This window comes from Cyanistes caeruleus, chromosome 5 (assembly GCF_971803275.1).
Source record: "Cyanistes caeruleus chromosome 5, bCyaCae1.hap1.1, whole genome shotgun sequence".
In the NCBI taxonomy this organism is placed as follows: Eukaryota; Metazoa; Chordata; class Aves; order Passeriformes; family Paridae; genus Cyanistes; species Cyanistes caeruleus.
This window is the reverse complement of record NC_141705.1, coordinates 75,102,625-75,126,325: the sequence shown is the minus strand read 5'-3', so window position 1 is coordinate 75,126,325 and position 23,701 is coordinate 75,102,625. Positions and strand designations below refer to the sequence as shown.

At 42.9% G+C, this 23,701-nt stretch overlaps 1 protein-coding gene and 2 long non-coding RNA genes across 7 annotated transcripts; 1 reads left to right on the top strand and 2 right to left on the bottom strand.

Annotated features, from left to right (window-relative positions):
• Positions 1 to 5,350: 5,350 nt before the first annotated feature.
• On the bottom strand, positions 5,351 to 11,215 carry LOC111929076 (uncharacterized). 2 transcript variants are annotated; one of them, XM_023926587.2, is made up of 11 exons: positions 10,830 to 11,215; positions 9,189 to 9,250; positions 8,884 to 9,037; positions 8,256 to 8,512; positions 7,872 to 7,957; positions 7,406 to 7,500; positions 6,857 to 6,962; positions 6,479 to 6,587; positions 6,204 to 6,335; positions 5,698 to 5,855; positions 5,351 to 5,554 (listed from the first exon to the last, which is right to left on the bottom strand). In XM_023926587.2, exons 1-11 carry the CDS (start codon positions 10,900 to 10,902, stop codon positions 5,521 to 5,523), a joined length of 1,266 nt encoding a protein of 421 aa, XP_023782355.2. In that variant the 5' UTR covers positions 10,903 to 11,215; the 3' UTR covers positions 5,351 to 5,520. The 2 variants fall into 2 exon arrangements, with proteins under 2 accessions (XP_023782355.2, XP_086746546.1); XM_086890420.1 differs by lacking the exon at positions 10,830 to 11,215 and adding an exon at positions 9,383 to 9,522.
• Positions 10,143 to 10,822, bottom strand: LOC111929077 (uncharacterized). Its single transcript, XR_002864507.1, has 2 exons — positions 10,741 to 10,822; positions 10,143 to 10,368 (listed from the first exon to the last, which is right to left on the bottom strand). It is a non-coding gene; the product is annotated as an uncharacterized LOC111929077 (long non-coding RNA).
• A 757-nt stretch (positions 11,216 to 11,972) lies between the features above and the next one.
• Positions 11,973 to 21,204, top strand: LOC147653264 (uncharacterized). Of its 4 annotated transcripts, XR_015287251.1 has the most exons (6): positions 11,998 to 12,059; positions 12,280 to 12,346; positions 12,746 to 12,793; positions 14,131 to 14,440; positions 18,296 to 18,504; positions 20,732 to 21,204. It is a non-coding gene; the product is annotated as an uncharacterized LOC147653264 (long non-coding RNA). The 4 variants fall into 4 exon arrangements; XR_015287252.1 differs by lacking the exon at positions 12,280 to 12,346 and having other exon boundaries at positions 11,973 to 12,059; positions 20,885 to 21,204; XR_015287250.1 differs by lacking the exon at positions 12,280 to 12,346 and having other exon boundaries at positions 11,973 to 12,059.
• The last annotated feature ends 2,497 nt before the right edge of the window (positions 21,205 to 23,701 follow it).

Here is a 23,701-nt window from a genome sequence, read left to right as displayed (position 1 = left end):
GGTTGCCCAGAAATGCTGTGGATGCCCCATCTCTGGAAGTGCTCAAGAACATGTTGGGTGGGGCTCTGAGAAACCTGGTCTAGTGCAAAGTGTCCCAGCCCACGGCAGGGGGTTGGAACTACAAGATATTTAAGGTCCCTTCCAACCCAAACCATTCTACAATATGATTCTGTTTACAGAAGCAGTATCTCCATCTATATAGATGTGCATGGTTTTCTATAGCTCTTCACTAAGTACATCAGCTATCACCCAAACGAGCTGCCAAGCTTATCCTGCGATGTAGGGGACTATAACACAACAAAACAACAGGACACTGACCTGCTTTGTCTTTCTCAAGATTATCCCAAAGATTTTATAGACCTGCTCCTTATTCAGGTCTGTAGTTGTGTTATCCTGTTATATTCTGGTAAGTTACTGTACACATTCTAAATGGTGCCTTACAATACCATGCATTCATGTTATTAGTATTTTTCTCAAAAAGAACATTTTTTTCCCCCTGCAGTGTTAAAATAATCTTTTGTTTCCATCTTTTAAACTAACCAGCTGCTTCCTGCCAAGATCTAGAGCTCAGCTGTTACCACTATAAAGGTATTTCTTCAAAACATTAAAATTTATTTTAGCTTTATTTGTTGACCCAGCTGTAATCTTAAAACTACCTTTGTCAGAGTGCATTGCCCCTACCAACGTGCTGTTCTCACTGCATCAGTTCTAAACAATGCAGTACCTTTGCCTGCAGTTACACTTTGTGTAAAGGAGCCTCTAACTGGGAAATGGGGATAAATTATATCCTGGCAATTCCAACAATGCAGAGAAACTCCTGAGATCATAAATGTCAGAAAGTTCAGTGTCAGTTTTTCAGAGGGCAAAACAGAACAGGAAGTTAGCAAAAAAAGATCCTGCAAAATAAGCAATAGGGCATACATGCACTGATGTTTGTAAAGCAAACAGGATTAGGTGAGGTGCCTTAGAACTGAACTTGTTCCATCCAGATATATTCTCCAAATCACAGTCACTAAAAGATGCTTGGATTTATAAGTCCCCTAATATTTTTAAAAGGAGTTTTCTTCATCTGTTAAAGTTAAGAGGAATTAGTTGTCCAAAACAATACCATTTAAGACACTGATCTGCATATGTCTGAGGATCACCCTTTATAAAACAAGCCTTTAACTTCAGAATTAAACAAGAGGTATGTAGTATAGTTCCAAGCAAGCAACTCTTGCCAAGTGGGTGTCAGATCAGAATGCTGTGCAGTGTATTTGACAGAAAAGCTACTGTAGAAACAAGAAAAAAAACCCAAGATTTAGTAGTGGAAGAATTCAAGCACTGCCAAAAGAATCACACAAGAAGTGCTCCCTGTAACAGCTTTTGGGATTCTCACTAATGCACACCTATACTTTCACATTTATAACCAGGCACCTGATTGTCTCAGGGACTCCTCAAATTTGGATTTAAGACATATTCTTAGACGACTCTTAATAAAAAAACAAGCGTGTATTTTAAAGGAGTGGGGAAATAACTAAAGAGATGAGAAAAAACTCCATCACCCTCAAATTCTTGGTAGAATAGAGCTGCAATCATACAGTACAACTACTCTAATCTGCATGATTAAGATATTTTTACAGATCCAAGTACTCTTTGCATTTATAACTCAAGGGCTATCTACATCATACCTACTGCCCTTTTCCACTTGGTTCCCACCCACCAAACTTCTGAACTAAAATACAGGCACACTTTACTGGTATGAACCCATTTATGTTACCAGGATTAGTCATTCTGATGCATATTCTGTTTTGCAGTGCATCTGTATTAGGCAAATTCATTTATATTGATGCGAATGTCTTAGTTGAGACATACTACAAACTGAAAGGTAGATATAAACTTTGCAATGAATAGAACAACAAAACATCTAAAAGTGAGGCATTAAATATACGAGGACTGAAGCCAGAAGTCAAATTAGCACAAGGGCTTAACTTCACCCATGGTATGAACTGGTAGTCATTGTAAGAAATACAAAGCAGACTCTGAAACAAAGCAAAAGTCTAATTAACAAATTAACAAATAGAATTCCAGTAGAAGTTCTTTACAATAGACCTTCAAACTATTCCTACTCATCAGGCTCAAAATTGTTTCACTGGGAAGCTCAGGGGCTGTTGAGTTTTGTTCAGTTCATCTCACACCATATCAGAATCCCTGTGAGTTTTGCACTGCTTGCTAGTATCCCCCTCACCCCACCCCACCAGAAAGTAAACCGAATCAAAATATCCAAGTGAAAAAAATCAGGAAACAGTTCATATTGGTATTTAGCAAACTTTGAACCTAATAAAACAGGTTTCAGGCTTCACCTTTCCCTCCCTTATCTTGCCCAGGCACACATCAGGGAAGCACAACTTTCGCACATTCACAAATTCCCATATCCCTAACTCCCAAAACAGAGGTCTGTAAGGAAGGAGGTTTCATTTTTAGGTTTCCATGCACCTATCAAATATTTTCTGCGCCCTGTAAAGAGTGCTAAAGTAAGACAGGTCATCTAAAGTTTATTAAAGCATCTGTGCCTTGCAGCATGGAGTTCACATATTGTGAATGCAACATTACTCAGCCAATTTAACAAGATTAGCCAGCCTGCTTTTTCCACTTTCTGTCATTTCTTCATCCATAACAAGCCAGCTTGTAGCTAAGGGCAGCCAAGCTCTTTTAAAGCTTTATTCTTTCACAGCTAGAAAAGTACAGCATTTACAATTGGGAGCTATCATGTCAGAAGCACAGTAGCAGTAGCTTCTCACGGGTCATTCAAAGTGCGCTACACAAACCAAAACCAGGAAAATAGAAAGGAGACTAGAAAGAAAGCAGACTAATTAACAGTTCTAAATTTTAGTTAAACTCTGCTCAACCTTCTGCTTCTCAGATCCAGCTAGACAGCTAATAAGCCTCGTGGAATCCTGTCTCTTAATTAACACACAATTATTTCCCCAGAAGGATTAGAAGTTTCACCAAATGTTCAAGAAGTCAGTTTTTACAGCTCCGGTTAGATTACTGTCTATGTTTAGGAGCAAGGGTTACTGCTCCACATTCTATTGGTAATGGACTACTTTTTTTAAATGCAACCATATCTTGAAAGAATGCTCGCATTTTCATCACACAAGGCTTCTGTCTATGTGAGCACATAACATTCTCAGGCAATAATTCAGTCACTTGACGTGAAAAGACAACAGCCAGTAATGTAAGCCTGCCAATACATATACATTACCTTTTCGAAAGCAGAATAATATGTGAACACACACCTTTCTGAAAGGCCAGTCCAACATTTTATAGGCCACAGAGACTCTGTGCTCCCTAGCAAGGAGCTGATCATCAGAAGCAAAATGCTGATCAAAGCAAAACCAGTTTCACCAGCAGCTTGCTACACTAACTTCCACCAAGATGAGCGATGTACCTTCCCAAGGCATTCCAGATGCCTGTTAGTCCTTGGGCTTCTGGCTAAACACACAGTTCATTTTAAAGCCCTGCTTCAGTTTTGTGGAAGCAGCTGTGAGTTTTAAACTACAATGCTGAAGCACTTGCACTTAATAGGACAGTCAATCATCAGGCCTTTATCTTACCTTAAATCATCCACAGCATCTTCAAACAAAAGCTGGCTATGATACTCTTATAGTCCTACAGATCTCTTTCTCAAGGTACAAGAGTGAAAATATCACTAAATACATTAGCTTTCTTTTGCTCCTTCTGGCTGCACCTCTGTGCTGAAGATTAATACATATTTTCAACATACCACTTGAGGAATTTGGATGCACTATGCTAAAAAGATTTAGAAAACTGACAAATCTGACCATCTTTACACTTTTAAACTCCACAAAGCACACTGACTGGCAGCAGCAGGCAAATGGCCAGCCCTTACACCTCGTCCATCATTTTAGCTGCACACAAACCTGTTAGTCTTTCACACCAATATTGTGAACCAGCTGTGACTGGCACACAAGACCACATAGCTAATGGAGGTTCATGAATGTGATCTGGTCTGACTGAAGTCTCCTCAGCTAGGAAAGGTGGGTCTGAGGAGCTGCTGCTGCTAGTACTCTTTTGCAGGTGATGGCTTTCTTCTTCCCACCCTGGTGGCTCGCACACCCGGGACACGGGGAAGGGCAGGGAAGGACAGGAAGCCACCTCCCTCCAGTGCCAGTGGATCCTGCCAAGCCCTCTCTGCAAGGCAGGGCTGGTTTAGGAAAACGTCCCTCCCAAGTCCTGCTGCTTCTCTTCTGAGCTTCTGTTCTGAGTCAGTTCACCTCTGCCCAATACCTCCTGTTCCCCTCAGCCTCTCAACAGAGATACTGCCCCAGGTAATTAAAAAAAAAAACCAACAAAACCCAAGAAAAATGACACACACAATCAATTAATCACCTAAGTTTGCAATCAAAATGCAATGTGACTTCAAAGACCTAAGCCTGCCCTCACAACCCTGTCACCTCTGTCCTGTCAAGCCAGCTGCTAATGCCACCAGAGACTGCTGGCTACAGATCAGCCAATGTGGATACGCTGCCAGACAGCAGCAGAGTCAGGAAATTATGTTTTGGGAGGCCTGGGAACCTGGAGAGGAAGCCAAAAAGGTTCAGTCTGCTCAGTGCCTGGATAAGTCCTGTAATAAAGTCCACAGAGTGAAGATCTACCTCCAAAATTGTCAGCCTGGCTCCTGCTCCCAAGAGACCTGCAAATGTGCTGAGGCTGCACTCAATCACACTAGCTATGACATTAAGGAAGATGATACTCAGCAGTAGCAGTCCCAGTGGAGACCCCAGGGTCTGACAGGATCTGGCATAGTTGCATATGCAGCTGCTAGTGCTTTTTTACCTTTCCAGGTCATGGCTTTCTTCTTCATGCTGTAGTTTACCTTGCCAAAAAAAGGAATTTCACACTTTCAAAAGTTTCTATCTTCCTGAAATGAATAAGCTTTCTCCCAAGAAGGCCATTGAATGGTTCCTGAGGGTCAGCCACAGACTAAACTAAGGAGTGTCTTCAATGAAGCATATTTCTCCATGAAAGTGCAGCTCTTCAAGTGGCATCAAACCCACTGTTTGCTTTTGCCAGATTGAATCTGCCCTGACAGTCCCATGACCAGCCACAGCCCTCTGGTTAGCCCTACAGAGTGGTGTTTGGATGCAACAAAGCATCCCCTTACCCCAAGCCCTTTACCATGGGAAGCACACCACTTTTTCAGTCCCATGGTCTGTCATGACTACTTGGCAGGGCCAGGTACCTGCAGCCCATTTGCTCTTTGGCCATGGGTCTGCAAGGGTCTCTCCCAGCCCCTCGGCTGCAAAGAAAGGCAATGAATGCATCAGCATGGTCACTCCAGTAGAGCTCAGGTACCAACAACCTTTATTTGGCACATTCTCCCTTGCTAAGGCAGTCCTTGTCCCTGCCACCCATTCCTGGCAGCTCTCCTGTTGGAAAGGACAAATGCTGTGACAACCACCTCTGAAGGGCTGCTTGCAGCTTCTTGGCAGGGCTAGCAGCTGCTGGGCCTTGTCCTCAGTGTTCCAACAGACCTGTCTGCACACCCTTGCTAAAGGGAACAGAAGAAAGGGCCTCAGTTCTATGGCCGGGCAGAAGGGCTCCCAATGCCCCTAAGCCTGACTCAGGCTGGTACTGAGCAGCACTGCCGAGGCCATCCCGCTGCTCTAGAGGGCCTCGTTCCTCCCCACTTACTCTTCCAGTATTTTCCTCAAGAGCTGACACTCTGCCTGTGGCTCTGAGGCGCTCTGCCCTGCCGTGCTTTGCTCCATCTCCTTCAGCTTCTCAGCATAGGCCTTTCTCAAGACGTGGGGAGGGCGATAGGGATCCTCAAACACGTAGGGGCAGGAGGTCTGCAAAGGCAGAGGAGGCTCTCCTAAAGCACTGCTGCCAATAGCTGAGGGTTCTCCCCAAGCTTCAGCCAAAGCGTGTGCCTTGCGCAGGCCTGGCCCAGTGCTCAGGAGGCAGTGGTGCTGCTCCCTCGCAGAGAGGGCACAAACAGCCTCTGCCACGGCCAGCTCCACGCTCCAGCCTGGGGCCTCAGGGACAGCTCCTCTGGCAGGGCAGTGGGCAGGCAAAAGACCCCAGTCTGCCCCCAGCCATGGCACTATTGCTGTGCTTGAACACCTTCCCTGCTCCTCTGACACTGAGAGGGAAGGCAAAGCGTCCTTTCTCTGGGGGCTGTGCAGTGCATGCCATACCTGTCCTCGCTCAGTGATCGCTCGGTTGCCAAAGTATTTGCGCCACACTTCTGCTTCCACTTCATGGCGCTTGGATGCCAGCAGCAGCTGGAGTTCTTTTTCCTCCTTCTCAGTGTAGAGGGGGTGTGTTTTCTGAAGGCCATGCACAGACCACACATGCAGCGTTAGCCACCTTGAGCTTGGGCAGGGCAGCAGGGCTGGGACCATGCGCTGCCTCTTCTGCCCTGGCCCAGAGGCCATGACACAGGACTGGCAAAACCCTAGGATGTACCTACCACTTCTGAGGGTTCGGGAGTAGTTGCAGAGACCCTCAACCCTTCTGGAACTGGAGATATGGGGTGCTTCAGTAGCATATGGGTCTTCTCCCAGATTATAGACAGGTGCCTAAAAAGGACAGCCAGCAGTCTGAGCTTGTGGGAGCCAAGTGTCAGCTTGTATCGGTGGGATCGCAGTCTGTTCTCTGGCAGCACCCAGCGGCTCAGTAGGAGGTCCTCGTGTCCAGCAGGACAGTGTCTCCAGCAGGACAGTGTCTCCAGGGCTGTTTGGCATCAGCACATGCACCCCAGACAAGGGAGGCATCACCCATTATCACAAGTGATAATGAGGGCGATACTGAGGGCACGGCCTCAGCCACACTCCTCGACAAGGCTCACCTGCCACGGCCAGCTTCCTTGTCTCTAGCCTGATCGGTTTCCATCGACTGATGACTGGCCTGAGAAACCCTCCGCCGAGCCAGGAACACTGGATCCAGTATACTTACTGCAAGCAAGAGGCAAGAGAAGAAGACCACACGGTCTTTGAGATCATGTGGGACAGCATGGGTGGTAGAGCTGCGCAGTCATGCTACACAGGGCTCACTAACAATCCTTGCCACTCCTAGGAGTCACAGTTCTGGGCAGGTCCCTTTCTTTTGTCCACACTGGATCCGCTCCAGAGCTGAATTCCCACCAAGCCACCCACCGCCCTAGGGCATGGTTTTTCTCATCTCCCTCTTATACCTTGCCAGCAGAAGGGACCCACCAGTGGGAAGAACTGGGAGATGCTGAGAAATCCCAGGGGCCTGCTGGGGAGATTGGGTTGTAGAGGCTCCCCACAACTCCAAGCCTCTTCCAGAATAGGTTCCCCCACAGTGACCTCAGACCTCTTGCCCTCAGGAGGGCAAGAGCACACACAGTCCCTGCCAGCACTCAGCTGGGACATACCTCGGCGGCAACCCCCACCCCAAGGCGCCGACGGTCTTCTGGGCTTCAGGGAAATCAGCGGGGCAAATGGCTGGTGTGGGATCTCAGCTACAAGACTGGAAACAAGAAGGTACCAGCTGGGTAAAGCTGAGGCAACAGGCTCTCTTGGAGGCTGACAATTGTAAGCTTCTGGCACATATCTTTGGAGGCCACTGCCTAGTCCTTGGAGGACAGAATGCACATGGCTGTACTTGCTGCCTGTGCAGGCCCTCTTGCCTCTTTCAGGGCACATTGAAAGAAGAATGGCCACTTCATCTGCAATCTCCAAAACCAGGCAGGAGTGAGCAGCAGAGAGGGAAGCTCTTCAATGAAGTAGCTGCTCTTGCCCAAGTTTGGCTGGAAAGGAGCCTCAGCAGGAGGGTACCCCCAAAACAATGGCTGAGCAGATGCTTGACGAGCTGAGGGCTGTAGAAGCCATCCTGCTCACCTTGGCAGTAAGAGAACCTCATCTTGACTAACCCGAGTAAAATCGTTTTGGCCCGGAAAGGCAACAATGCTCATCATGTTGGGGTCCTGGAAGGGAACAGCAGTACGTCAGCAGAAATCCAGAACATGTGCTGGTTGCTCAGAAAGGTGGCAAATCACCTTCATGCTGCTTCTCAGAAAGCCTCACACACCTACTCCCTTGATGCCATTAGCCCCTCCCTCAGAGGGGCTGAGGCACTCCTGAAACCTGAACTAACTTATTGGGAGTGTGCCTAGGCTGGGTGATGAGGCAGGTGACAGCCGCCCAGACAAGGCAGCTATAAAGTTTTGGCAGCACATTGCCACAAATCCAAGAGGAGGAATGCCACAGAAATGACAAGATCACCTCAAGCAGGGCTTTCAGCATGTTTCCTGTTGTATCCAGCTCCAGCAGGCAGCTATCAAAGAAGGCCATGCTGACCACTTTTGCTCGCACAGCAAGGATACCAATGCTCCTGAATGAGAATTCCACCTCTTTGTTGTCTCGGAGGGCCCCAGCAAAGCAAAGGAGGGTCTCCTGTACACACTGCTCCACAATTTCATGGCGAAAGTGGATGTTTGCAGCAATCTCTTCCAAGTCTAGATGAACAACAGGTGTCTCATCTAGGAAACAAGCACAAATTTTCTCTCTCACCTCAGTTCAGCCGACTCAGAAACTAGAGGTCATCAGTGCCCAGCTCTCAGACAACACTGCCAGACAGTGCACCCCTTTCAGCTTCATCCATATCTCCAGAATGGACACAGTGGACAGGAAAGGCCTAGCAAAGCTTTGTCTCCTGCTGTAAGCAACCAGCTGGAGCATAGGGGAGCTGAGCAGATGAGGCTGTCTCCTCAGGGAGGAGCAGGGTTCTAGGCTACCACATCTGTGCCCACACTCAGCACTTTGCAGGTTGGAAGAGTCTTTGCTATATTAGTGGTGTTGACACTAAGCCAAAATCCAAGGCCTGTGCAAGGAAAGGATCCCATCTTCTTACCAGGAATTTTGGTCTCATCACTTTCAAGGTTGTAAAACAGCTTCAGAGACTTGCTCAGAATGAACATAGGTCTCTCAACAGGCAAAACTTTGCCCTCTGCCACATTGGCATGCACTGGGACAACTGCAAAACTCCCAACTCCAATCTCCACTGCCTGAAAACACAAACAAAAGGAAGTGTTGGCAGGGCTGCCCAAAGGTAAGGAGGCTTCCAGATGACTTGCATGGCCCTGGGAATGGCACTTTGGGCCCTGCTCCGGAGCCCCAGACGGGCAGGATGAGGCACATGCAGAAGGCAGGACTCACCTTCTTCTGCAAGAGCTTTCTGTAGATCTGCCGAGATATTCCAGACCAGATTTTGCAGATTTCTGGAAAGCAAATGAAAGCCATACCATGTTCTGATGTTAGCACAGGTCAGCATGCTCCATGCCCCTACCCATGCAGGTGACAGTGGAGTGCTCTCAAGCTCCCCCTTGCCATGAATAAGCACTCTCACTGACTGGGGCTGCCCAGCTGCGTTCTTGACTGCCCCCAGGCTCAAAGCCTGCCCTATGTCCAAGACAGGCCAGGAGAGGAAGGCCAGGCTGTAGTTTTGAAAAGGTGATTTCCACTTCTAGACACTGCTTAGTGCCTGGAGGCCTGGGCTGCAGTGGATTCCCAGATGGGTCTAATGTGTATGTCTAAAACACCCACAGCTGGATGGCTGCGGAGCTAATCGAGGGCTATTGGTAACAACAGACAGTGACTGTGGGTAATAACCAAGGATTGTTGGTATTAACACTCTGTGGGAAAGGACAAAAGGGAGCTGAAGAAGAGGGCCATGTGGAATCAGAGCAGCACTTCTCTGGGACAAATATCCTTGTTCTAAATCCTGGAGATAAGCACAACACAGTACAGTGCAAGGCCAAGAAATGGATATAGACTGTAGAGGGGGATCAAGACCACCAAAGACCCCCAAAGCCCAATTTCCCAAATGGCGTGAAAAAACAGACTGCACATGATAACTAATACATGCAGAAAGCAAGAAACCTGTCTATAAAAAGGTACCCCTACCAAGCCTGGTCAGAGCCCCCAGGACCCTGGACTTGGATCCATGTACTTATATAGCAGTAAGTCAGGGACTAACATAGACATTTCCATGCCAACTGTGTAATTTTTTCACTAAAATTTGGTGAGGTTTTGTGGACCCTCTGATTTTTGTGGTTCCCTGCTGTTGCCTGATATCATAAGAGAAAAACCCTTGCAACACTGATAAACTAGTACAGTAAAAAGCAGGCCTTTATTTGGAAGCTTCCAGGTGTCTCGCTAGTCATGGACACACCTGGCATCAGATTTCTATAATTTTGTAAGTTTAATAAATGATAATATCCAACAAACTTTGTCCAATTAGAAGAGCAGTTGGTTAGGTAATTTTTCCTCAGATACTGCCCCACTGGAGTTGGCCCAGGGCTTCTTTTCTCCACTTCTTGTTGTGTCTTCTCAGATTCTGATTGGAAAACAAAATGTACTTCCAGGTTTTCTTTTTGAAAAATAAGACTAAGCAGTATTTCAGGAGTCTTTTATATGGTCAGTTTATTACTCTAAAATCTAAAAGAGAGGGTAGGACAAATACTATATAGCTATATAATATATATAGCTATATAAATATGTAATAGTAATCTATAGATCTATGAATATATGAAAAATACATAAAAAGCAAGTGATCTTTAGACATCACTTCTACCACAAGAATCTATGAATCTTGAGTGCTCCCTTCTTAAGGGTGGGACATCACAGCTACCAAAGGCACCTTCGAGCTCCAAGGCACAACAAAGCAGGCCCCCCTTGCAGCAGTCTGTACCCTCCAGAAGAGTCCCACCTTTGACCCCCGCCTCGGGCTTTCCACAGCTTGTCTCCATGTAATCCTGGCACTGACAGTGCTCCTGCAAGGGACCCCTAGGGCCTTACCCACAGTGCTGAGCTCCCTGAGGGTTGGGAGCTCCTCTGGCTCCACAGAGTTATAGAGCAGGTACTTCTGCATCTTTGCCCCGTTGCACTGCAACAGCTGGGGAAGAGGTACTTCTCCTGCTACAAATAGCCTCTGCTCCTCTCCTCCCCCTTAACACTTCTCAAGCGGTATCTCCAATGCCCTGCCACAGCCTCCTTTCACTTCCTGGCAGCAGGACAGCTTCTGCACACAGAGTGCTGGTGACAGCAGTACCAGGGTCACCCAGGCCCCTCCAGAGACAGGTGCAGGGACACTGGAGCAGGAGCTGTCGCTGTGGGTGTCCTGCTGTGACATCATGGGACACAGGCCTGCATGGAACTGGCCAACACACAGCCTCACCCACATTTGGCTTCAGCATTAGCAGGGCAGCCCCAGTGGGGACCCCAAGCTGTTGTACTGGTGGTCAACTCATCCTCCCTGGCCACACAGAAACTCCTGGAATCTGGGATGCAATGTGCATTAGTGCTGAAAAGTTTTGAGCACTCAGAATAGGGCTGGAGAGGTCCACCTCAGGTCACAAGAAAAACTATCCGTGCTCAAAGACAACATTTATCCCCTTCTATTCCCTAGGGCCACTGGGATGCAGCTCTCTCACTACACTAGGATCCACAAAGAACTGCAGCTGCACACAGGCTGCTGCAAAGATACTGTATGCTTTGCAGCTGCATCCTCCAATGCATAGTCACCCTCCTGGAAGACTCCCTTGGCCATGACTATTGACTTCCCAGGCTTCCCACTAAATTTGCAGATTCTTTGCACCTGGCTATATGCACCCCAATTAATCATCCCAGACAGGGACTGATGATATAGGACATGCTGGTGATATAGGAAATCACCTTCTCTGAGACAAGAATTTTGTTTGGCCATCAAATTGTGATTTTTCTCCTACTCTAGTGACATTATCCCAACTCAATGTTCAGCTAAACAATGCACAGCTGAAACCCTGGTGGACCATTTTCACTTAGCCATAAGTCAGGCCCCACCCACATTTGTCCCCACATTGCTTCCCATGTGAAAGTTGAGTGCCAGACTCCTTCATGGCATGGGTGATTGCCCACCCACCGATTCCGCTGCAACACTGGCCAGACACAAAAATAAATGAAAACCCATGTGCAGGCATGTGTAACTCAGCCACTGAGTATGGTGTACCAGGTTTGAAGGAACATGGACATGGTGGCTGTTGTTATCAGGTACTATATAAATAGCTACCATGAGTTGATGGCTGCTCCAGGTTTATTTTTTTTAATACAGGCAAACTAAGCTCAACTTCTGGTTCTTTATTTTTAAACTTTGATTGGTTCCTTTATTTAATTATATATGACCTTAAAATATTGTTCATGAAAACTTCTCAAGTTTCCATAATACCTTGAGGGTGCCTTTTCATTAAGATTTCTTAAACTTTTCATAAAGGTGTGATTTATGGCCTTATTTGACAACTATTCATTGGACAGATTTGGAATTTACCGAGACAATCTCTGTGAGTAAACGTTATTCATGTACATTAGTGGTTTCCAAGTCAGGCAATTAACTTACAAATATTTTCAGGCTCCTTCTTCATTTTTTTTCACAACGTAGTCAGGCACAGTATTAATATCCCGTACTGAGTCTAATAAAATTTCCATTGCCTTCTGGGGTTAATAATGAACACAGCAGGAACAAAATCAGTATCACTGTATTAACTATCATTAAATAAGGTATCTAAGCATTAGCATCATAGCAAGTGAAAAGTTTGGTGTATATAAAAAATTGGTATTTGTCTATTTATGTCATTCAAATTCTAACTTTAACATTAAGCCTTGGATTTTGAAATTAGCGACGTGCAAATACATTGTGCATGGTCAATTAAACTGAACTCCACTATTTCACATTACTGCAGGAACTATGAAAACCAGAACTAAACTTCATTCCAGTCAGTTTCAAACAGGTATTTTGGAATTTTTTTTTCATTAATGAAAATAATTGTCTGAATCAATTGATATTAAATATTAAATTTTCTGAAGAATTTGATGCTACAGCATATATCCATGTAATTAGAATACTTAGAGTCATCAAATCTGAGGCTTGTATTAAGTCTGGTCTAGCACCTGGGAGCCTGTGGTAGAGGACTCAAGGCCCATTCTCCCCTGGCTAACCTAGGGCACTTGATTTAAGCGCTTGTGTTTACAAGTAGGTTCCATATAACCTGTCAAGCCATCAAAGAGAGGAGAACACAAACCACATAAGTCTGAAGTCACCTCTGAACATACTAAAATGATAGCAGAATCACATTTGGAAAGTTGGAAGGAAAAAGAAAATGCCTTAGAAGGACACCAGTAAAACAGAAGGGGAAAGTAGAAACAACAAGGGAATTGCAGATCCCCACATGCTCAGAGCAGTGAACTCACCTGAGCACTCCCATAATCCCATCTGAATTATGCTGGGAGAAAGGAAAGAGGGCATTGTTAATGACTTTTGCAGTTTTCTCCCACTATAGAATCTGGATATAAATAAAAGCATGCATTCATGGGTTGCACATGGTAAACACAACCCAAACTTAGATGATGCCTGTGCATGGGTTTTCCCTGCACTCTTTTCTGTTAAAAGATTGATGATGGGAGGAGATACTCCATATGAGCACTGATTAACTTCAAAATGCACAATGGTTCTAGTTCTGAGAAATTTTATTTATAGATGACCCTTACTTGAGAAGACCCACTACCTTCTCATACTGCTGTAACACACTGCATCCACTCTGGTTCTAAAAGTAATCCTGCTGTGCCTAATGTGAACCACACGCCAACACCGTAATTAATATTAGTTGGCATTTATTAGCAGTTTGGGCTAATAAGTCTATGGATTTAGAAAGTGTGGCCTCTTAAGGCAGGCCTCTTCAGAAAAAAACAGAGGTAAACACAGCGAGGAATACAATGAAACTTTGCTTGCAGCTCATAATCTACATGTTTTACAGATTGGAAGTACAGGTGAAATACACAGAGCAATAAAATAAAATTTCCAAGGGCTAAATCTAGACCGTCCTGTATGCTAAACATATTTTAACATACACAATTAAAATGAAATAGTTCAATAAGCATCACAGATTATCTTCTCACACATGAGAACAAAATTAGTTTTAAATGCCTCAGAAGCAAATTTTTTCCTCCTTCATACTCAAACAGGACTGGGGACTTTTTGAACAAAGGCACTTACTGTGAATACCTGCAAGTATCTGTAAGCCCTTGCACTTCTCATTTCCATCTTTATTTTTCTCCTTCCCCCTCAAAGCAATTAAAATCTTCCTTTTGCTGGAAGGCCTGTGGCGAATAGTCACAGGGGAGTTGTGAGAGAGGATGAGGTCCTGAGGTGAACCAGTGTCCTTGGTCAGCATCTTCTCCATGGTACTCCTGGTGGTGCTGTGCTTCTAGTAAACCTTTCTTGGTTTCAGAAAGCACAGCTGGCACAAGGAAATGCTGTTTCCATTGTCAAAAGACTGAATCCAGGTTTGTGCCTCTGTCAAAGGGCTGACTCACTCCACTCACTTCCACCCTGACTGACCTAGCCCCATTTCGTCTGCAAGAGTCAAGCTACACTTTAGGTAAGTGCAGCTAAATTGGGCAGACGATAACTTTATTTCTGCACATCCACTCAATTAATCTGTTCCTGGACTGTCAGTGATAATAATTCTCTAAGAATTACTGATTAAGTCATACACTTAAAATTATTTTCTAAAGCCTCCTATTGTCATCTGAGAACTCTGATGTTGACTCCTGCCATTACAGATCATTACCGTTCAGCATCATCAAATCTAAAATATGGATTTTGGTTTTGCTTGTTCATTCACAGGACTATAAATGTAGCAAAGGAATTACTACTTCATTTTCTACTTCTTATTTGCTAGAACTTTCCTTACCTAATTTTCCCTCTGAGACTTTTGCAAACTTCTATTTCTTTATTTTTTTATGATATTTTCTGCAATTTTTTCTCATCCTCATTATTACTACTGAAACTATTCATTGTCTTTCCATTTTGTAAAAACCCTTAAATTCCCTCCCCACAACAAAGTGTTTAAGGGCTTTCACTTCTGGTTTGTATCAGATGGGATAAGTTTTCTGTTTTGCTAAATCCTAATTAAACTTCTGGCCCACATACAAATGATGCCTATTACCTCTGTGGCAGCTTTTTCTTTTGACTAATCTAGAAATACCCATTTTCCTGTATATTTTGTACTAAAGGAAATTGTCTTCAGAGATGAGAAACTTTGCTCTTCAAACACTTAATCAGTGAATACCATGCAGAGATGTAATCTGCTTTCATACAGCCCTCCCAGCATCAATCCCAGCTGAGGAGTTTTCTGCTGGCTACCAATTACAAGACTATTTAAGACCATTTGACCAAGATAGGACATATATATATTCAGATTAAAAAATATATAAGTGAATAGACAAAATTGAAAAAAATCCAACCAAACAAAAAAACTCAATCCCAACCAACCAACCAACAAAAAAAAAAAAAAAAACCACAAAAAAAAACCCCAAAAAAGCAAAAAAAGGAAACAGAAAAAACCCCAACCAACCTACTACCCAACCACAAAAAAAAAAAAAATAAAAATAAACACACAAAAAAAATCCCACAAAAAACAAAGAAAACAAGGGGAAAATTAATCCTGATATAAAGCCAGCTAGTTAAACTGTATTCTTGCTCTATAGCCACCATAGGCCAACCCCTGCAGTTTCCAGATGTTTATTACAGGATATGCCTGGACAAATCTTCTTTCATAAAAGCTCTTTGACTCAAAGTCATTAAACTTTAAGTACCTTAACACAATAGCAAACCTTTAGAAAGGGATTTACTTTAACTTTTTATATACAAAAACAGCTGGAAAGGGAACAGAATGACAATGAAGTAAAACAATACTTAGGGACACTTAGTAAATCTCCACCTTCTCCTCCTTTAGGCACAAAAGAGAATTCCATCAGCACAATAGTCCCATTAAGCTTAACATTTTCTAAAAGATTAAGGGCCTGATCAAAAGAACACTAAAATCACTGGAAATCTTGCTATTTTACTTGAACAACTTTGGATCTGGTCCATACTAACTCCATAAGAGTAACTGCTTAGAAGAACTCAGATTAAATCTGGAGGAAAATAACTCTGGTTATAACCTCCATAAAAATACAATAAAAAGGAACACATGCTTGCTTTCTATTTACTTTACTTTCCATATATTTTAAAAAAGGGCATTTCCAGCATTTTGCTCCACAATGTAATCAAATTAATTTGCTTTGAGGAAATGAAGATAAAACAAGGCATAGAAGTTGTTTCCAATTCTGAGATTTATCATTATTCACAGTGAAAATAGCTACTCTTTTATCCTTCAGTTTCACGCTGAAACAAAAGTTATTTGCCACAAATTGGGGTGAGAATGGGACATACTTTTTCTTTCCAGAAAATGCTCTCTGTATTGCCAGTTCCAGAATCCCAGTTCTGCATTTTGTCCATGTCCCAGTTAGCTATGGGCTTTTCATCATCATTTCACATGTTCACAAAATGCAAGATCAGACTTCTTTAACTGAGAGTTTTACTCCCACTTGTACACATGTGCGTGTGTTCATGTACCTATACAGTAGACCACGGCCAAAAAAATGAATCTAGCATCAAACATTAAAGACAAAAAGCATTATTCCAGAACATTTTAACTAAAATGTATGCTGACTGGATACTGACCATTCCTAATTTCAGGCAAGGCTTCTATTGTTTTGCCGTGGGTGACAGAGAAAATATATTTTTTTTTTGTCCCTGTATGAGAAAAGTGAAAAACAAAACCCAAAAATGATCAAAGAACAGTTGTCAGCTGGCTGACAAACACACACAGATTTGTAGGACAAATGAACCCATGGCTACAAACAGCAGCTCATCATACTCCCCAAAAAAATGAAAAAAAACCAAAAAACTGTGTCAAAAACTCCAGTGATTTAAGTGGCACTAGAACAGATACCAAAGTCACAACGCTTTTATAACCAAAAAGTTTAAGCCACCTCGTAATTTTTTTTTTTACCACTCTCACAGAGTGAAAGCTGTTATTGCCTAATGCCACACTTGGCAATTAAATGGTACAAAGGGGACCTCTATTCTAGTTTTACGAGTATTTCAATAAATTTATGCTAGGCTTTTTAGATTGCTAAGATATGATTAGCATCTTCTATACGTGGATAGATAGATCATAGACATGCTATCTCATCACCCAGCAATAACAAACTGGACAAGCTGCATCAGGTTCCAAATTATCAGACAGTCCCAGTCCTAGCAGATTAGTCAAGACAACATCTACTTACTTCTACCACCTCAAGACAGATGGCAGCTATGATCCAGCATACAGGGGACAAGCAGTGCAACTGCCACTACAAAATTAACTTCTCTCTATATTCTGAAGACATTTGAAGAAGCCAAATGTGTTTATACCAGGCTGTATTTTGGCATGACCATTGCATTTTTGATGCAGCACTGGAAGCTCTAACACTGCATTTTTCACACTGCCAAACCACACCAAGTTACTACAAAAATCTCCCAAACTTCTGCTGTTAGGATGCCCAAAGCACACATTTCTGCTTCTATCTCATTTCAGTAGGGAGGCTTAAAGAAAAACCTTCTCAGAGTAGGCTAATGTGCAATAATGAAGTCCACTTCTGGTATAGTATCTTTTTTCTCATGTTCCTGATTCACTTTTTTCATAGGGGAGAAATATTATGCCCGTTCTACACATATAATGACTGAGGCAGTTCTTCCAAGAACACCACTAGCAAAGCAAGAGCACAATGCTGTCTTCTAACATTGGTGCCACATCAAACACCAATTTCTGCCATTCCCTAAAAGCACAGAAGTTCTGGAAACCATTTTATTACAGCAATCACCTCTAGAAATTCACAGTATCGCTTTATTACCCAGAAAGCTCATTTTGGCAGGAAAAAAAAAAAATACAGTTATAGACATTTTTTTCCCTAGCCCCATTTTTTGTGATTTCTCAGATTAGAGTGCCAATCAAGTATTATGCTCCTTCTTCCTGCTGAGACCACAACAAAAAGTGGTTATTTATTACCTGCTGAAAATTCTAAAAAGGGGCATCAAAATGTACAATTTTATATATTACAGTTCTGTAGACAAAGGACTTCTGATGATACTATAATTTTCTGAATGCTGGTCAAGGATTTTCATTTAATTCTTCAATACTATTCTGTAAGCCCATATAGCTACATTGTTAAATCAATGTATACAATTATTATTTGGATTTTTCTATCTTGCTTGGCTTGCAATAAGAGCTGCATTTCTGAAACTATTTATCAGCACCTTGGTCATGCCATAAAGTCTATTTCTTCCTTCCTAATTGTGCTTTTATTCCTTTCTGCGCAGAGCAAAATACAGCAAAGGGTCAAATGTCTTTATCCTTTCTTTCCAGCAAATTGAATGTTATAACCTCATTTCCTGGTCAGCTCCAGATTCTTGGAAACTACACAGTGGTGGAAACTGGGGGACACAAGTGCTCCCCAGATCCTTACTGCTGAGCATTACAGCAGCAAGGTAGAGCTGCAGACAACCTCCTACTACATCCTTCCAGGAGAAGCTTTCCCAATTAAAGCCAGCAGTAGAGCACAACGAGTAAAAGCAGTAAGTTCTTCCAAAATATTCATACTCTGCTCTTGACACTGCTTTTCACAGGAAGCAATGATCCTCTTTCACCAAGTTTCCCCCAATTACAGGGAAATCTATGAGAAGCACTGAAAGCCAGCAAACTCTCAAATGCTTTTCAGAGCTAAGAAAATCCAAGCCTTCCTACAACATTTCTGACATCTTCCCACTCTACCCTAAATCACATTTACATGGCTCATTCTTCTATTTAACACTTCCCACAACTTGAGTCCTTCCTGTCTTCACTTCCTTTTCCCTCCCTTTCCTGCAAATCTCTCTACTTTCGTGCTTAGCTCACATAGAGTTTTCACAGCGCCCGTGTGATATTTTCCCCAAGTGATCACTTCTTTAAATCAGCTCTTTGCCTTCTGGAGGCAGACCCTCCCCTCCCGGCAGCGCAGATTCCTGCAGGACAGCACGCTGCACCGCCGCTTTCATTTGTAATAAGCACAGCTCCTCTTTCTGCGCGGACATTACACGGCTTGTTTGCAATCCAGCTGCTGCCTCCCACAGCTGCAGGATTTGCCGGACCATTCCTTCTCAAGCAGCAGCTGCTGCAGCTCGCAGCTTTCCGGGAGCTCGAAAGGCTGCTATTGGGAAAAGGATGCTCGGCCTCCCCGCGGCAGCCGAGCCCCGCAGCGGCCCTTGGCAGCCGGGAGGAGCAGCCACGATCCAGCTCTGTGCTGAGCACGGTGACACTGGCAGGCGTGGGGGCATCATCTTGCTACCTCGAGTGGCTGACTTCATCAGCCTCTCCCGAGAGCTTAGAAGGGCACTGAATTAAAAGACTCTCGCTAGAGGGAGGGTCGGGTTTGTGCTGGCCATTGCTCCCGCTGAACTCGGTTCCAGCTATATTCCACTCTCCCCACACTTGCACATCTTGCAGAACTCCAAGCTCAACATCAAGGTTCGTGTAATTACATTTAAGCATATGCATATGATTGTATATGCTTGTGTTACTTCAAAAAGATTTGCATAGTAAAGGCTTCAAAATGAGAAAACACCAGTATTAAAGGAAGCAGGTGTGATTCAGCAGCTTGTTGTGGGCATATGAGGAGACAGTCACATGTGGCTGCAGACTTCTTCAGAGCATATTGTGCCAACCCTCCACTTCCTCTAAAATCATAATCACCTCCGGAGCTCTTCTCACCATACCCAAGTGCTTCCCAAGCGTTCATCCATTCACGACAAAAATATGTTTGGCAACACTGTTATAGCTTTTGTTAAAACCACGGACCCGGAGCATATGTTACACGTGTTAACACACAGTAGAACAGGGTATTCATTTTCCTTAGACGCAGGATCTTTCCCACTCTTCCTTCTGCTCTGGATACTGTAACAGAAGCCAAAGTGCTGCAGGTGTGAGCCAGCTCTGATTCAGCATCAGCACCACTGCTCATGGTGTGCACTGATCAATCAAGGAAAGATTTATGGGGAAAGATCTTGTTCCAGAATAAAAACTGGGTACCTTTTGGGTGCCTCATTCCAATGCAGGACTCACAGGCAGCAGTGAGGGATCTTCTAGTAACAGATCACTGTGATTTACAGGCTCACTAGAAGAAACAACATCAGGAACTTTGAGATCCAACATTTCCTAAGTCTGCTTATGCAACTTGCATACTTTGCTAATCATGTTTCCAAAGTTTTGCTGAGTGAGGTGTATTGTCCCTGTGCCCTGTAGCTGTGAGATCCTGCTGATCAGAGCAACCTTGCAGCTCCGTGAGGCGGCAGCAGCCAGGCTGGCTCAGCCTCTGGAGATCCCACTCCTGCACCGACTTCTGGTGAGGGAGACAATCTTCTGGTTTGGTTTTTAATTGAAAAACTGTAATTGTAGCAACACGAGGCCCCAACTTGCATTATGAATAGAGTGTGGACCACTGAAATCTACAGCACAGACTACTCCTACTTCACCTAATTAAGTAACAGGAGCTTTTCCATATGCATATGTAAAGCTTGCTAATGAAAAAGGAAACTAACTTTTGTTGTTGTTAGGCTGCAGGAACTTAGGAAGCTGCTGAAAAGTCTTTTAGGGTATTTAGCTTGTGGCTATAACCTGATTAGTTTTAAGTCTAAATGTTGGGGTTTTTTTACTTTTTTAATTTTTCTCCTTTACCATTTGTTTTGCTGCAGTTATACTTTTATAGCCATTTCCCTATCCTTTAGTAATAGAGATCACCTTTTTCTGCTATTCTGTGTTGTTCTATAGAGATGTTTTTCCTTTTGCACTTTCTCCTGTTTCCTTACAACCATTGAGAGTAGCAAGTCTATGGATAAGTGTGCACGTGCTTCAGATCTACATTCAGCTCTGCAGAACCCTGGAAATAATTATTCTGAGAAAAACTGTATTCATCCTCCACAGCAATTGTGCGGAACATATGAACTTGCACAGTTTCTGTCACGCAGTCCAGCCACTAAGCAGTTGTGAGAGGAGGTGTCTAGCACGAATTTTTCAAAGACCAACTTAAAAATTTCTGAGAGTGTGGAAGTGTTTCAAGGAACAGCTTCTGTGGAAGAAGTTTTGAGGACTTATCCCTTTGGTGTATCTTCCTGAGAATGGCAACAAGTACTCCTGAGACCTTCATCTGCTAAAGTCACTGTTCCAAAATGTGGAGGTGGTAAGATTTTGAATTGAATATTGCAATTTTTTTAGCATAGACAAAAAAGAAAAAAAAAATAAAATTGATCATTGCCTCATAAGTGACCAAACTGCTTTCTGGCTGGAACTTCTTCAACACTAAACTTGATGTAGGCAAGACTATGGTAAAATTTTGCCTAGACAGATGCAATTTTAGGAGAAAAAAAAAGCAACTTTTTGATCTTACCAAGGGATGACTCAAAAAATATATTCTTGAATATTGGTAGTGCAAGTACCTCCACCTAGAACAGGTACAAAAATACAGATGTGTGCACTCTTTCTAAGTGACTACATAATTGTAACATCTCTTTTACCATCTTTTTCCTTTTCCTTCCTAGTTGATGTTATTGTTATCTGTTGCATAGTTGGCATGATGATTCAGATGATAGAATTATGCTGGAAAATATTTGGAATATATATGGAATATATATGGAACACAGGCCCAAAAATGAAAATTCTTCTGGGTAAACAATCTAGAGTTTAGGGCTTTTCTGTATTTATTCTGTCAAGCACTAGAGTGTTATGTCTAAGAATAGAAGTTTCGTATTTGAACTACTGCTTTCAGGCTGAACCTCAAAACAAATTGTGCTTTAGTTCAAGGTTTGAACTTGCTGTTGAAAAGAAAATCAACAGTGCAATTTTCTTTATCATGAGCAACTACATCTACCTATGGCTTCGAGTGTATTATAAGAAGGTTAACAGAGTCTAAAATAACTGGAGTTTTCCGCTGTAGTTTTGTCCTCATTTGCTCCAGTAATCATTCAAGCTTAGCAACATTGGTTGAATTCAGATACAGGTCAACCGTATTTTGATGAAGTTCAAGGAAATGGGTGCAGCTGATTAAGCAATATCATTAAAAAAAAAAAAAAAAAGATAGAGAAAATAAATATGGTGCCTCTCCTGATCAATGGGTTCATATTTTGCCTCTCAACTGATTCAGTACCAGGTTTCTATCTATGGAGTAAACTATTTTTCTGAATATTCTAGCCTAGATGATAAGCAATTTGCCTTATCAAAGAGTCCTTTGTTAAGAAATATCTTCTGTGATGTTAGATACATATGTCACCTCTTTCTGCAAATAAACAGATAAAATCAGTATTTTTGACTGATCACCCTGTATAAAGTCATTTTCATTTGTTTATAATGTATCTGCAGCACGGCAATAAAAGTGGAGTTAAAAATTGCTAGATTTGTGAGTAATTATTACATTAGTAAAATGTAATAAAAAAGGTAAAGTGTAGTAAAAAAATTACATTACATTGCATTAATAGTAATGGGCCATGAGACAAGCTCATAGGAATCAGACCAAACATTACTGTGAAGCCATCCATACAGAATTGATTGTTTTGAAGTGACCGGGACCTTGGCTGCTCTGATCGGGACACTGTAAAAGGCCTGACTGATAGAAAATGTTCAGAGCTTAACTGTGGAAAAAATAGTTTTCTTCTATTTATTTCAATGCAGACTTGAATCAGCTAAAATCACAAATCATTGAAACAGGCTGGGATTTCTCTTTTCTTTTTGTGATAAACATTATGATAGACTCTGAAAGCTGGAGAAGGCAGGATAATAGCAGTAGACTGTACCAATCTACTGTTTCACACTGAACAGCTTCTTGCTGCTTGAGTAGTCTCCTTGAAATGTGTATTGAATGTCTGGGGGCAGGCAAAGAAAAGGAGGCAGAAGTTGGCTTTAAGAAACTCCTGTAGGATGCATCCACTGTAATTCTGTTCTAGACTCCCGGCACCTTCTGGAGAGGCTCCATCATATCTGATCACTGGTGGAGTACAGAGCATATAATGAAGTCATACTTGATCGTTGCTTATTAAAACAGCTGTCTAAGGTCATAAATTCAACTCCCTGTTTTCATCACCAGGAGCACTCCCTTAAGTGTGAAGGTGATGATTAACATTGTATCTCTAGTTCTGCTTTCATCTTCAAGCTTGTGGCAGATGCTTGTCTCTGGGGCTGTTTAAAAGCCATCAGAAAATGTCTTAATCACTGGTGACCTCTGCAAGAACTTTGGTGGCTTCTACATCGATCTGACATACGGAATGCTCCTCAGGCAAACATGAAGACAGGCTTTTTTTATTGATTGGCCAAATTGTCTAGCCTTCCTGTTTTGTCTCCTTGATGGCAATTAAGAGAGAAATCCATTGAGGGAGTGGTGGCAGTGAACCTTCCCCTCTGATACAAATAACCTTAATCGGGCTTCTTAGTTAATTTGTGAAATTGTTCTGCATCGACTTTGCTTTGAAGCAGGATTTCATCCTATGGCCCCATCAGTAACACATACACATCTCCCTTTTCGGAAGCAGGCTTTTTCCAACCATAATATCTTTTGTTTCTTATTTACAATCCTAATCCTGTCATTGATTTCAGTAATCCTTCCTGCACCATGAGCTATAATTTTCTTGAGGGAGAACCTGGGTGGGTTTTGGTTTGTTTTCTTTTTACCAAGATAATTAATATTAAAACAAAGAATAACAGTCTAGGACCTTTGAGGGACAGGGAAAGCCAATTCTCAATGTGTTTTTAGCA

What these genes read in the sequence shown, in the direction of transcription:
- LOC111929076 (XM_023926587.2), bottom strand. Translation starts at nt 10,902, where the DNA reads ATGCAGAAGTACCTGCTCTATAACTCTGTGGAGCCAGAGGAGCTCCCA. An exon ending in TGATGAGACCAAAATTCCTG is followed by an intron (nt 8,513 to 8,883) that starts GTAAGAAGATGG and finishes CTTGTTTCCTAG; the next exon opens with ATGAGACACCTGTTGTTCAT. An exon ending in CTCCCGAACCCTCAGAAGTG is followed by an intron (nt 6,336 to 6,478) that starts GTAGGTACATCC and finishes CATGGCCTTCAG; the next exon opens with AAAACACACCCCCTCTACAC.